The sequence below is a fragment of the Scleropages formosus genome, chromosome 11 (genome assembly GCF_900964775.1).
Source record: "Scleropages formosus chromosome 11, fSclFor1.1, whole genome shotgun sequence".
Lineage (NCBI taxonomy): Eukaryota > Metazoa > Chordata > Actinopteri > Osteoglossiformes > Osteoglossidae > Scleropages > Scleropages formosus.
In genome coordinates, this window is record NC_041816.1 from 24,737,509 (window position 1) to 24,752,740 (window position 15,232).

Genomic DNA, 15,232 nt, shown 5'->3' on the forward strand with positions numbered 1-15,232 from the left:
AATACACTGTTGGCTCCTGTCCGGTTTTATTTGAGTGTAACACAGGCAATGAGGTCGGTTGGCTCGCTGTAGCACCGTATCGGCCCCTATAACGATCTTTCTGTTTCTATCCGGTTCTATTTTAACGTGACACAATTCATCTCGGAGTTCCAACGGAGGAGTTCGAAGTGGCGACAAACGGATCTCTGTGACAAACCGGCTGTTGCTACCCGGATTTATTTGCGTGTGACACAGTAGACTTGGAGTGCCGATGGAAGAGCTCGAAGTGGCTGCGAAAGGGCCTCTTTGACAAACCGACTGTTCCTACCCGGATTTATTTAAGTGCAACACAGTCGGCGCGGAGTGCCGATGGAGGAGCTGGAAGTGGCGATCCCTCCGAAGCTGCCCGGTGCTTTCCAGCGACAATAACGAGTATTAAAGGTACAAGTTTGCGCCTTGATAATAGTATCTCATTGTCACAAAATAGGGGGCGGCTGACGAAGGCGAATAGAACCACCTGCCGAGGCGTTTGTGCTATATTTCCCCGAGCGCTGCGTCGGTCGGTGCGGTAGCTAGCGAGCCTCCTCAGGGCAGGCTGCTCGTGCGTCCTGGCTTGTAACCGCGGTTCAGTTCAGGTGATGACTGGCAGAACTAAGCAGGAAAATTGAAAAAATAAACATGTTTGACTTGGTTGTGGCACAGCTGCCCGACAGTGAGTGAGAGTCAGTGGGCTGTTTGACACGACATGATGATGTTGCGCTACTACACAACAACTGTTTTGACTCGGACTTCCCCCCGGGTTAACATTTTCAATTTAAAATTCAAGAACAAGATGATCTTCATTCAGACATGGAATATTATATTATTGACTGAATAATAGCTGTTTCTAGCAAAAAATAAGGTGAAGAGTCGCGCCACGATTACCGGCGTAGATGCTCATGGGGTTAAAATGCTCAACTCGGCTGCTTTTTTTTAATAAAAAAATAAATAAATAAATAAATATTGTAAAATTGGGATTGCAGATTTGAAAAAGTGGGCCAATGTGATATTTTATTTTTTGACACATCATCTTATGCAGCAATTCATCCCCTACATTTACAAGCCCTGGCCAGGCTGGTACACATTCATTCTGCAATAAAAAGGAGCAGTATTTAGTGGTGCCACTGCTGTCATGGTGTCTGTCATGTCATTGTGCCAGTAGAACATTCTTGAACCCCATTCTGTGTCTGCTACATTAGACACTGTCAATTATAAGTGCAGTTGACGATGAGCCAAAATATGGATTTGGTACCAGGGTTCAATCAATAGTACAGTTACACGCATTTGTTTAAGACTGATCAGCTGGAACAAAACAAGCAGTTGTGGCTCCAGTGCAGGTACAAGAACCATGAAAAGACATCGTGTACCTCCCTAACCAGATGCCTTTTCATTGTATAACAGTAATCGAAACACCCTGCTAACAAAATCCTTTTAATGTAACACAATAATGGATGTGGTGCAAATGCAGTGATACTTATGATGCAATAATTTTCTACAGTTTTTCTGGGGGAGGGAATTATGTTACCTGTTGACCGCAAAGACTTGATTTGAGATCAGTGAATGAATTTCAACTGATTTCATTTGTCTTAGAAATAACTTGGCAGTTATTGAATTTACTGCCAACACCTTGTTGATGCCTTGAGGAAAAGTAACTAGTTCCTCTCTCTAAGATTTGGGTTGCGTTTCTTGTCACAGTTGTTTATGATGATCTGAGATTTTCCGTCTGCAAATGTAGCTACAGTTTAATCTAAAAGGGACTTATAAATTGTACTTTAAACACTGTTTTCTGTAATTCTGGCAAGCTTTGCATATACCTGGGGCTAATTTTATATAATATGTATCATTTAGACCTAATTTTAGGTGGTGATATGTGCATTCTGCAGCAGAAAAACATCTCCAGATGCAGGTCAAACAGCTGTCAAAACATATATTTACTAGTTAATGTATTATGGTAAATAAAATGTCAAGAGTAAATTTATGGTTTTGTCAGGAGGTGGGAACTGAAAGGTGTTTGAAAGAGGTTGATTTTGAAAATGTTCTTCAACACTGCAAGATATACATGTTATTCAAACCCTGCCCTTCACATTGAACTCTGAATTAGGTCATACTTCTCTAGATTGCTGAGATTTTAGAAGGGTCCACTACAAGCCCAGTTTCTATATTGATCTCCGGTTCTTGGGTGAGGTTTACTGGGATAGGGGTTGTGGTATCTGCCTGTGACGGGGAGCTCTAAGAAGTGTGGCAGTAATTTTATAGAGCTGGTGCATAGTAGCTGTAAGTATATAATTTGATCTGATGATGAGTATACCTGTAGAATAAAGATAATGATTTGAATTCTTGTAGTGTGGGCATGCCTTTTGTTGTCTTTTATTTATTTAAGGTTTACATTTGTGTTGTACCTTTTTTTTTTTTTTTTTTTTTTTTACTTTGAAGTTACTGCATTTCTCATGAACTTGCAGTCATATCGAAGTTTAGGTGATGTTTGCAAGGTAAGTTGTTAGTTATAATTCCAATGCAGGTTCAGTCTAGTGCCTTTCTCTGCCCATCCTCTGTGTCCTGTGACGAACCGCTTCAGTTGTAGCTCTAGTGTAGGCAGCCATCCTGCCTCTGTCTCTGTGTGCCCAGCAATGGCAGCCTCATCAGAGGAGGTGCTGCTGGTGGTGAAGAAGGTGCGGCAGAAGAAGCAGGATGGAACGTTGTACCTTATGGCAGAGAGGATCGCCTGGGGCCCAGAGGGGAAGGACCGCTTCACCGTCAGCCACCTGTATGCAGACATTCGCTGTGAGTTGTACCTGCTTACTAACAATGGCACGGCCATCTGTGTGTGCACACAGTTCACAGTTTTCTTTGCTTTAGTCACAGACATGTATGCAGAGTTGCCCAGTACAAAAACATTTCACAAGAGCACAGCAAAACCTCCATGCTTGCACGTTAAATATTGCTATAATTGTTATAATCAGTCAGTTATTTAGTTGCTTAACAGACACTTTTACCTAAGGCAACATACGTACAACTCTCTTGGCACATACATAAACAAACACTCATACTTTCTGTCTTCAAAACTTACATCCTAACAGTGATGTGCTAACTTCTGTATTTGCAGGTAAATGGTTCACACATACTGTATGCACACACTGGAAAAATGAGTGTATTTGACACTGATGTTCTGATAGGATCCAATACTGATATAGTGCTAAATCACAGTTCCAGCTGAATGTACTGTTTCCATCCTCAGTTGTCTAAGAGTGTAAGAATAGTTTGAAAAAGAAATACTCTGGCTTGAAACACATAAACCCATGGCCTCTCTTTAATGTGCTAACTTGTAAAATCATGTGTCTGAGTTAAAATATTAAAGTGGTGCAGGTGCAACAAATTCTAGTCCCTATCTCTTCCTATTCAGCTTCACCTCAAACACAAGCCAGACACCAAACAAGCTGGTTTCCTTTCCCAAAATGTCCCACTTCTGTGAATCTAGGGCTTAGAAAGAGAGAAATACAGTGCATTCTACAGTCATTGAGGACTAGGATTACACATTTTCCTCCTGACGCATTAAAGTGGGCTTTGTATAGCAGCACATTTGAAATGCAGAGGTAATGCCAGCTTTAAGTATGGGTAATGAGTTTCAGTTGGATCGTGAGAAACTGCACAGACTGTGCATAGTCAGTGCAGGGCCGGTGCTGTGTCTGGTCCTGGTCACAGTTCTGACTCCTAATCTGTTCATAGGTCAGAAAATCAGTCCAGATGGCAAGGCCAAGATCCAGCTGCAGCTGGTCCTTCATACGGGCGAAAGCACCACGTTCCACTTTGCCAATGAGAACAGCGCCCTGCGGGACCGTGATGCTGCCAAGGACCTTTTGCAGCAACTGCTGCCCAAGTTCAAGAAGAAGGCCAATAAGGAGCTAGAGGAGAAGAACCGGTGAGTTTCAGGCAGCAGGCCTTTGGTTCTTCTGGTCCTCACCTGCTTACACCAATAACTGCAGTTCCCCATCAATTAGTCATCAGATTCATTTTTACAAATGCTTCAGTGACACAGGTGTAGTTTATACTCAATATTACTTTTTGTCTGTTTACTCTAGTGCAGTAATTCATGCATGTGGATCAAAGGCATGACAAAATTCCTTCAAGGGACTTGACACTTCTTTGTGACAAAAAGATGAGATCTTTCATATCCGTATTAACTATTATGCTGTTCAGTCAGAAACCTGGTTCTTTGGTTTTTTGTGATTAGGAATTGCACTTAGAATTTTGCCTCTGGTTTTAACTTAAGTACATGTCATGCAACTTTCATCTTTTCCCAAAATTGAAAGAATACCTTTACAGGCACCAGATTGACTCAAATGAAGAGGTGCAATGGACTGTGAGGTCCTGGTTGAAGAGACAGTGCAGTTCTTTTGTGACGATTTTCAAAGACTTATCCATCATTGGCAGCATTGTGTCCCAAATGGTGGTGGTGATGTAAAGAAAGAAAATAGAAAATACAAGCAATAAAAGAACTCAGTTCAAGCATAATTTTTGTACTTCATTCATGGAAATATTATAATTGTGACAAAAGTTGTGGCGGTGGAAGCATTGACTTTTATTCAACCATCGTATATCCTTTAGATTGTACTGGTTTCCAGGGTATTCTTACCAGTAAATGTTTGATTTTTTCAGTCCAGTGGCGTAGAGGATACATTGTCCAGTGCGCTGTTTTCCCACAATTTTCATTCTCAGTTTACATTTAGGAGATGCATTTCTCTAAAGTGATTTACAGTATTAAGCTACCTACAATTATTTATGCATTTACACAGTTGGATAATTTTTTACTGGAGCAATTTAGAGTAAGTACCTTGCTCAAGGGTACTACAGCTGGAGGAGAGAGTCAAACCTGTGACCACTATGTTACCAGCTGTCCAGTTTTTGACAAATATTCACTACTATCAGCTAATGCTGTGGTCACTGTCTGTCATACTTTGTGTAAATTATGGTATGGTGTACAGTATAAATGTTGCAGGATACTTTATTTACATAATCGGTTCCCCGTGACCCCGTATGGGACGAGCGGTTTCGAAAATGTGTGTGTGTGTGTGTGTGTGTATATTCACTTAGCTGACACTTCTCTAAAGGAACTTCCACTTTTAGTTTTTTGCTGCTAAGGTTTCCACAATTATTTACCCGTTTGTACAGGAGAGTAGTTTTTACTGACGCAAACCTAAAAGGTACTACAGCGGTATGGGAATTTGAATCCAAATTTACATATTGCAAGGTGACATCTCTAAGCGCTGTGCAACACCAGCCCATTACTTGTGTTGCCAGTGCTCTGTTTTTTGCTTCAGAATATTGTTGGAACCTTTCATTTTTGTCCCCTTCTAGAATGCTCCAGGAGGATCCAGTGCTCTTCCAGCTCTACAAAGATCTCGTGGTGAGCCAGGTGATCAGCGCTGAGGAATTCTGGGCCAATCGGCTGAGCATGAACTCCGTAAACCACTCAACGTCTAATAACAAGCAGGAAGTGGGGATATCAGCAGCCTTCCTGGTAAGGCTCCTCCCACTGAAAAAGTAGGCAACACATTAAATGGACATAATGGATGCCTTACGAGCACAGTCAACTAATTTGTGCTCAGACTCTGTGCTCAGTCAGCATGTCTCTGGATTGCAGGCAGACATCAGGCCTCAGACAGATGGCTGCAATGGCTTGAGATACAACCTCACTTCTGACATCATAGAGTCCATCTTCAGAACGTACCCTGCAGGTACAGTGCCTGATCAATAGGGGTATATAAAGCCTGATGCTTGAGCTTATGAAGAAACCGTGTGGACTTGTGAAAACATTACCCTAAAAGCCTTGTGGAGTGAAGTAATTTATCAGTTTCAGTTTTGTGTAGTGTTCTCAGGTTTTGTGCTGTTACTACATAAAAACAGGAATTTCCAGCAGTTTGTGTTGATGTTTAAACTGGATTAAATTAACCAGTAAACTTTACCTCTCTGAGATTTGGCTTGGTTTTATTACCAGTCTAACCTTTCCTGTTCCTGCTAAACAGAGATAGAGGTTTGCTGTTTATAGTGTTGTTACTTTCAGCTTTGTGGAAATAGGCAGAGGCAATAGCTTAGGGTAAAATTAAGCCCTGAAGTTCAGAACTGTTTCAGTAGGTCTGCAGAACCTGTGTATCTATTTATACTTTGACCAAGAAGCAGGCTTCACTTCCACCAGGGGGTTTATTCACATTACTCGTCTGTGAAAGATCTTACTTGAACTAGCGTAGTGTTTCTCCTGCCCTAGTATATTAAGGTAGTACAGCTTTGAATCTATTTCTTATGTGGTTTCTGCTAAACAGTGAGGAAAACCCCATTTCCATGCTTTTTTATGCAGTGAAGCAAAAATATGCAGAGAATGTGCCCCACAACCTGACAGAGAAGGAGTTTTGGACCCGCTTCTTCCAGTCACACTACTTCCACCGGGACCGGATCAGCACAGGCCTGCAGGATCTCTTCTCAGAGTGTGCCAAGCAGGACGAGAAAGGTAATGGCCTTGTAGGAGGCTTGTGGAGATGCAAGGGATGGTTGACAGAGTAGTTGTATCTTATAGGCTCTAATTTGGAACTGTCAGGGTCACAATGTTAAAGTGTTCTGATGTGTTGATGTAGCTGAAATGGAAAGAGTTGTGTTAACCTTGTAAATTTACCTGCCTGCATAACACAGGCTTGAAGTCAATGGTTGGTCAAGGCGTGAAGAACCCTTTGGTGGACCTTCAGTCCCTAGAGGATAAGGCGTTGGATGAGGTGAATCTGGCTGGAACAGACACAATTCCTCTATATAAGACGAGAGTGTTTGTGAGTGCAGTTCCTACAAGGCCCGTTTGAAGCTTCTCACTGCGCCCCCTACCCCCCCCCCATTGCAGGGTTATGGTACTGCTGCAACTCCCTCCACCTCCAACAGTAACAGAACAGTGAAGGAGAACAGCAACTCGGCCATCATCAAGCGCTTCAACCACCACAGTGCCATGGTGCTGGCAGCAGGCCTGCGCAAACAGTGAGGACATGGGGAAACATCTTTCTTTCACTCTGCCCTCTTGCGAACTATCAAATCATTTAATCATATGCACTTTACAGCTGAAACATCTCCCTTTTGATACTTTGGGTGCCTTTAATTCCCTAGCTGTGTTTGCAAAATGTCCTTTGTGTTTAGCAAACAACTTAAAGGCATAACCTTTTCTTATTAAATGCATTCTCAGAATTTGGTGGCGTGGAAACACTGCTGAATTTACTATGTAGTTGTTCAAAACGGCTATTAGTAATAAGTGTAACTGACAGGTTCATGCCAGAGAAATTGTGACAGTGTAGAGCTTGGGAAAGGAAGGTTTCGAGCTTTTCTTGGAGAGAGGGGTTTATAGGAGATTCTGGTAGAGTGCAGAGCACGATTGTAAATACCTGCAGATGCTTGAGCACCAACCCACTTCTTGTGTTTACCCCCCCAAACAGAGATCCCCTTAATGACCAGGCCAGTGAGACCAGTAGCACAGATGGAAACTCAAGGGATTCTGACCTTTTTCAGCCACCCATCAAGAAGGTATGAACGTGGGGCTTGAATTTAGGTCTGTAGTAATTTCTTCTTGAGGATTCAGTGTAATGATTGACTGCTTTAGTTGGAACGGAACAATGCAACAGCCTTTGTTCATCTTGCCTCGAAGTTCACAGTGCAGCATTTCATTGCAGCCCAGAAGCAGAGATAAAAATGTGAAGTTAATAGCAGTTTTAGTTATCAATGCCTGCGATGGACTGGCATCCCGTCCAGGGTGTCCCCCACCCCTTCAGCCTTGCGCCCAGTGTCTTCGGGATAGGCTCTGGCTTGCTGCAACCCCGCTCGGGACAAGCAGTTCTTGAAATTGATTTGTTGGCTGGCTGCTTATCAGCGGTGTTGCCATTCTGTCATTACTGGGCACTTTACAGCCTTCAGTGTCTATTTTCAGTCCATTCAAATTTTGAACCTTGAAAGCAGTCTCACTTAGCTGCCACCTTACAGCAGTGTTTGTTTTTGCTGTAAAAATCAATTTATACATAAACATTTAAAGGTACTGTAAGCAATTGGTCAGATGTGGAGGTTGTACTGCAAACAAGTGGATGGTTCTCATTTCATGATCTGGGAGACTGGTATTTTCCTGTTGGTGGTTCGTAGTGCTTTGAGGGCCTCTTGCAAATGTGACGCTTGTAGGTGAAGCTGCAGGAAGCCATTGAGTATGAGGACCTTCAGCAGGAGGATGGCCTGAAAACTGTTTCTCTGAACTTGAAGAAATCAGACAGGTATGTGTCTCTCACCATTCATTCCCTGCAGATAGTTTGAAGCACAGGATACATTACAAGTTGATTTTGATAGGCAGCTGAAGCTTTCTCAGTTCCCAGGTGAGCTTGTTAATCATTTATTCAATTGTTTTTATATGATGCAGATATGCGTCACTTAACAGCGGGGATAAGTTTACATTTATTTATTTACGTTTACATTTACATTTATTCATTTAGCTGATGCTTTTCTCCAAAGCGACTTACAATGTTAAAGTCACAATTATTACATGCTTACAATCAGTCAGACAGTATGTGTCTCTCACCAACAGACGCGGTAAACACAAGATTTATGACGTGGCATAACAGTACACTGTTTTACTGTAAACTTTTTTGTATAAGTAGAAAGAGAACACTAATGATTAAAAAGTACAGTGTAGTAAATGCATAAACCAGTAACAGGTGTTTATTATCATTATCTAGTATTATGTACTGTACATAATTGTATGTGCTATACTTTTATATGACTGGCAGCGCAGTAGGTTTTTACACCAGCACCACCACGAACACGTAAGTAACACATTGCGCTACAACGTTGCTAGTCGATAATTTTTCAGCGCCATTACAATATTATGGGATCACCGTTGTATATGTAGTCAGTTGTTAAGCGAAATGTTAAGTGGCGCATGACTACATTTTAAATTGTAATGTCTTACGAAATATACAATAAAAGAAATTTCAGTATATGAAGAAAAAAAAAATGAAAGAACACTGGCTTTCTGGAGAGCACAAAGCATCCAGTTATTGTGGCAGTAATGACACTGATTCCAAGAGTCATCTTTGTGTTATGCCAGATATTCTCACGGGCCTGTGCCCATCCAGACCCAGCACTATACCACCAGCCAGGACATCATCAACTCTGTGATCCTCGTCCAGCATGAGATGGCCAATTACAAGCCTTGTCTTACTCAGGTAAGGCCTACATTGTGATGTGGCTCTAGGTAAGGACTGGCCTTAATGTGTGTCCATCTCAATAGTGGTCCTACCTGAGACTAGACTGGGCCTGACATTGTGTTGACTTTTTTCCCACGTTTCTGAACCAGGTGATGTCCAGCACCATGGCCAGCTCAGCAATTGTAGCCCTTTCTCCAGGGGGAGTGCTCATGCAAGCCGGGACGCAACAAGCCATAAACCGTGGGTACCTCTCTGTGTCACTGCACCCAAGTAGGAACACTAACTTAGCAAATTTGGGCCACGACATCAGTTTTAGTTTTTCTGAAACAGAGCTAAAAACATATGCACATAAACAAGTGGTATCACTGAGACCCCATAGTATGTTTTCTTGAAATCAGCAACTTGAATTAATTCCTGTGTAATGTCCGTTTGATATCAGAATTTATATAATAAACCAATTCTTGTTTTTGGGGCTGAATTGATGTTGGTTGGCTTCATTATCAACAACTTGTATTTATTTGATGGTAAAGTACACTTGACTTTGTTAATTTTACCCGAGAGTACACAATGTTTCTGCACAGAGTTCCATCAATAGAAAAGATTATTTGCTTGCAGACAGAGTTTAAAGAAGGGGAAAAGGGGGGTATGAATTGGGATACATACAGCTTAGGTCTGACTTGGACCGCTGTGACAGAAACAGTGGAGGGATGCAAAATATGGCAATTTAGGAAAATAAGATGTTTTAAGAACAACAATCATCCTCTTTGAGGAGGGTGCATTTAGTGTTGGGTACCAGTAGATTTGGCTGTAGCCAAATGATGGGTATGCTTATGTTTCAGAGATGGTACCGAGTGAGGTACAGTCAGAGCTCAAGCACCTTTATACAGCTGCTGGGGAGCTGCTGCGACACTTCTGGTCCTGCTTCCCTGTCAACACCCCCTTCCTGGAAGAGAAGGTGAGACTTCCTTCTTCCTACTTGGGTATAATGACACCACTTCTTGTTGAAAGTGGTGACTTTACTATTGCTCTCAGGATGCGGTTCCACTGAAGTTAATTTTTTTTCCTGTCTAAAGGTGGTGAAGATGAGGTCAAACCTGGAGAGGTTCCAGCTCACTAAGCTTCACCCATTCCAAGAGAAGGTCCAGCGCCAGTACTTTAGCACCAATGTAAGCTTTACTGTTGGAGTGCTTGTATGTTTGCTTCCAGTGGGAATCCACTGTAACATCTTAAATGTGAGGGGTTGACAGAACATTTAACATCAGCTCTCATCTCTTCTGAACCTCAGTAGCAGCAGTAGTGCCAAATTTCAACACACACAGCAGGCAATTGTAATGAACAGATGCAATGCTGTTGCAACACTAAACTGCCCTGTCAACTGGTGACTCTAAATTGCTCTTTGTGTGTGAGTGACTGAAAGAGTTTGTGTGATGGACTGAATTTCTGCTAGGAAGCAAATTCCTATTGAGGGTATACACTACCTGACACCTTATGCTTATGAGATTGTAGATGACTGGAACCCTGCACTGGATAAGCGGTTACTGACTAGGATTAATAAATCTATTCTGCTGGATCTATGGTGACAGCTGTATAACCCTTTGATTTCCACCCCCCCATAGCTAACAGGGCACCTTGAGGAAATGCTGCAAACAGCCTACAATAAGTTCCATGCTTGGCAGACCCGACGTATGATGAGAAAGACATGAAAGAGGAGCGAAAGGAAGGGAGGAGCCTCGTTCCCTTGCATGGGCCAGCTTGGCTGCTGAGAATGGGGCTCCGAGACCGGACCCCTGCACTTGGTCTGCAGAGGGGGAGAAATATCAAATGGAGGGTGCCACCACACTCTCCATGGGTCTGCAGAGAAGAATTGGAGCGCCACACAGGCAATACTTGTTTCTCAGTTTTTAATTTTCTTTTAAATGGGTGCCTGTTTGTGTGCTCCACCACGGTGGTTGGAGCAGAGACAGATCACAGGGAAGAAATCTCACAACTTTCTAAGTGCACGTGCTGGAGAGGGAGGGCTTCTCAGGAACTGAGCATGAAAAGCAAAAGGACTAAAGTGTCTTTTTTTTTCTTTTTTTTTTTGAAAAAAAAAAAAAAAAACATGCTCAGTGTTCCCACAAATACAATGCCACCCCACCTCCTCAGAGGAATGGGTGTGTCAGAGAGAAAAGAATAAAGCAATAGTGTAAAAAAAGACAAGTCTGATAACTGTTTTGCAGGCTCAGCTGTGTGTGTCTGCAAGACCCAAACACACTAGCTGTGCTTAAAGCTCAAAAATGGTTAATTTGTTATGCTTATAATGTTTTTAAACTGACAGGGAGAATGTGTACAGAGGTTCAGGCTGTCACTTCCACCCTGGTGGTGGTTTATCTGATGGATTTCCCAGTTGGGGAATGAACGAAACTATCATCGCAGCTTTCCGTGTGACAAGCTGAGACAGAGGCTTCAGTTTGTGGCTGACTTCTGCCTCGCTGGTGGCGCTTTTTCATTTCTGTGCAACTTCCTTGATTGAGAACCCCTGCTTGCTTCCTCTTAGTCGTAACGTTTTGCAGGAGCAGGAAAGGGGAAGCCCTTTAGCAAAACTAAGATATGGTCAATGCAGAGCTAGTTTCTGGTTCTTTTGGTTTAAAGCCCTGGTTCTGCTACCACTGAAGTGTTGTTTTCTGCCTACCCTCTTCCACGTTGGCATACTTCTCAATACATGTTGAAGAACTGGGCTTCTCCATCATGTAACCCAAAAGTGGCCTGGGGTCGGGATCAAGTAGGATGTGCCACTTCTTCATGATACTGATTTAGGATTTCCCTCATGTTTCCGATATCTCTTCATGACTTAAGCAACACTTGTCAACTACCGGCTGATTGTGGTTTTATTAGAAGTAGTATGTCCCCATCCCCTGTTAGGGAGTGTGACTTTTGAGTCCTGTGTTTTTGCCCAGGGGTGGGATGTGGGATATATACACTGTCAGCAGTCAGTCTAAGCAGTTAGGTGTTTTATGAAGGCCTCCCAAAAGGCACCTGTCTTCATGAACTGAGCTATACTGTCGGTACGTTATAAAGTGGCCGTTCAGCTGAACTGCATGAAGAGATATCAGACTTTTGGGGGGGGGGGGGATGTTTCTACAGGCAGATGTACTATTATCAATCAGTCAGTCTTACCTCCTGTGTCATGGCTAGTGCAATAGCTTTGCTTTTGCTGGGACGTCTTTCATATCACTGTGACATTTCATGTGTGAGAACTGTCCTCTTAAGTTTTCCTGATGCTCACCATCACTGGTTGATGTCAATTTTGCCAGTATTGTACCATAAGTAAGCAGTATGATCTTGCACATATACCAGCCAAAGGTTGGTTCCGTTTGTATTAACAGTTTTATAAGAGAAAATGACAAAGATATGCAAATCCCAGTTTGGGAAAAATTGTGATTTACTTTGCTTTGTTATCTACAGTTGTGCTTGAGTGAGCTTTCAGCTCTGTGCCACAGACTCTAAACCCAACAATGGTTCTACATCTTTCCTGTAAATAGTCTAGTTTTACAACTTTTTTTTCCTCTTCAATTTTTGCAAGAATCACCTGGTTTAATTCAAAACAATTTTTAAACATTATTTTTCCAACCAGGATCTTTACAAGTCCCATATGCTATAGTAGCTCTTAATGTTATTTTATCATAATTTGTCATGATAAAAGATGATGCAAGATGGAGTAGTTTTACAAAAGTCTACCCAAAATTATGTGTTGTTATAAACCCAAAATTATTTAAGAAATATGTCCTTTGACCTGCACTGATATTCTTGTTCGTAGAACTGGTTTGGTTTGGGTGATTGGTCAGGTGGATCTCCAAAAGCAGGGTTGAATGGATCTATTATTTTATCAATCTTTTTCTTGTCTTCATATTGTGAGATGTACCAATAAAGGAGAGTGGAAAATAGACCTTACCACATTTGGTGTGTTGAAAATTAAAATATGAATAAAAAGAAAAATGCATTTAAATTGAACATATACTTTGTAAGTTGGTTTAAGAAATTAAAATTGTATAGTTTTAACTGTCTTTAATAAAGATATAAAGAAAAGCTTTTAAGTGGATGCCTATTTTCTTTTTAGTACTTTCTTACAATTCTGATAAATATTGAAAGGAATACACATCTCTTTGCCTTAGTATGATCGTTTATCACTCTAAGCAACTTTCAAAGTGATATGATCCTGGAAGTAACTTTGGCCCAATAAATTTTTTTACACCATTTCCACCAAACAGTTGCGGGAATTTCAGTTTGCTTTAAGGAACATTTGTATAGAAGATATTAGCGGACAAACAGGCTGGACACAGTCTGCTGTCCCAACTACTGGAGATGTCACCCAGATCTACACAGCAAAAAGACATCAACAATGGGGGAAAAAAAGTTCTTGGTGAAGTAGAATTGCAACATCCCACAGTAAACATGTAAATCGTTAAGTAAACCTTTACCTGGTATCTGTGCCTTTAGATTTGTCCCTACTGATTATGAACAATGTAAAGGCACCTTTCTCAAATACCTGCTGACAACACTAAACTTGAGATAGTATGACTGAACACCAGAGTCTGTTCCAGAAGGTTTTTGTGATAAATCACATGAAGGTGTGTGTTTGGAGTCGCAGTGAATATTGTGTTAGTGCCAGTGTAAGAAATTAAAAAAGAAAGCCAGAATGATTTATGTTGTTTCTAACATATAAAATAACTACAGTCATTGGTACAACCTTTGCTATTCAATTTCATTATTCTCTCCAAGAGGGGGGTGCAGTGGGTTGGACCGGGTCCTACTCTGGTGGGTCTGGGGTTCGAGTCCCGCTTGGGGTGCCTTGCAAAGGCCTGGTGTCCCGTCCTGGGTGTGTTCCCTACCCCTCCAACCTTATGCCCTGTGTTGCCGGGTTAGGCTCCGGCTCCCCGCGATCCCGTATGGGACAAGTGATTCAGACAATGTGTGTGTGTGTATGTGTATTCTCTCCAATTGAAGATTCATATCTTAAGTTTGTCACCAACTTAAATTTTTGGGCAATATCTGCACATTTAATGAACAATGTCTAAATTTAAATAGTGTAAAGACCCACATCATATTGCTAAGAGTCAAATTACTGTTATACATCTAAAATGTTAATAGTTAAACATTTAAGCTACATGACTTTTCCTGCAGATCTCTTGTTTTACTGGTAATGGTTTTTTAAATACAAGAATTTACTTTATGAGCAGATTTTCAGTCAGATTATCATCACTGATAGGGAAGAATATATTGTGATTTACTGTGAAATTAGGAATTCTGAAGTGATTTCAACTTCTGTTGATGAGATCTGTTATCTGATTAACAGTTGTTGGCAATTGATCTTTCACCGATGATGTCACAGTTGGTGATCTTTTCATGGACACAAAGTGGATGTTGTTTAAATTAAAAGTCAGCATTTCTACATTTGCACCCAGCTGGTGACAAAATAGTTAGGGGCCATTGCAGTGTCTCCTGAGGGTCATAGGTTTAAATCCCACTTTTCTGTGGTACCTTGGCTTCACCAAGGTATGTAACCTGAACTGCTACAGTAAGAATACCCTGCTGTAGGAAAGGGTAAATCAGTGCAAAGTTAATGATCTCCCACTGCACAACGGCGTTTGCTAAACAAAGTAAAATAAAGTTCCTCTCCATACAGTTCCATGAGTTCTTTCTGAGCACTCGAACCTGATGTGTTCACAGATTAGCGGAGGACTGCAGGCTTTTAAATAACGATGACGTTATTCCGCGGACCTCGCGCACTCTGTTCTCCGCGCGCTTCTCCACTTTCAATCGATACCTAATGGAACCTGCAATCAGACAAGCTGCACCTCTGACGCTTGCGCCAAAGACAATAGTCCAAAACACAGAATGTAGTTAATCCTTAACTCGCGCGCTAAAATTGCGGAAGCCTGTCTGCGCTCCGTATTTATTGTTACACGAAAATATCAGTGCTTTTAAAAAAAAGTTTGCGTGCGCGAGAGACTGTCTAGAAATGGTGCGGT

The 15,232-nt window shown here is 41.7% G+C and overlaps 1 protein-coding gene across 1 annotated transcript; it reads left to right on the forward strand.

Moving 5' to 3' along the window:
• The first annotated feature begins 308 nt into the window (after positions 1 to 308).
• gtf2h1 (general transcription factor IIH, polypeptide 1) lies at positions 309 to 13,229 on the forward strand. The gene is made up of 15 exons (XM_018763169.2): positions 309 to 420; positions 2,644 to 2,799; positions 3,742 to 3,934; positions 5,371 to 5,533; positions 5,657 to 5,750; positions 6,368 to 6,517; positions 6,697 to 6,776; positions 6,896 to 7,026; positions 7,476 to 7,563; positions 8,206 to 8,294; positions 9,125 to 9,242; positions 9,374 to 9,464; positions 10,064 to 10,179; positions 10,298 to 10,390; positions 10,841 to 13,229. Exons 2-15 carry the CDS (start codon positions 2,646 to 2,648, stop codon positions 10,925 to 10,927), a joined length of 1,647 nt encoding a protein of 548 aa, XP_018618685.1. The 5' UTR covers positions 309 to 420; positions 2,644 to 2,645; the 3' UTR covers positions 10,928 to 13,229.
• The last annotated feature ends 2,003 nt before the right edge of the window (positions 13,230 to 15,232 follow it).

Coding starts and splice junctions, on each gene's coding strand:
- gtf2h1 (XM_018763169.2), top strand. CDS start 2,646: ATGGCAGCCTCATCAGAGGAGGTGCTGCTGGTGGTGAAGAAGGTGCGG. Junction 3,935..5,370: donor GAGCTAGAGGAGAAGAACCG/GTGAGTTTCAGG, acceptor GTCCCCTTCTAG/AATGCTCCAGGAGGATCCAG. Junction 7,027..7,475: donor GCAGCAGGCCTGCGCAAACA/GTGAGGACATGG, acceptor CCCCCCAAACAG/AGATCCCCTTAATGACCAGG.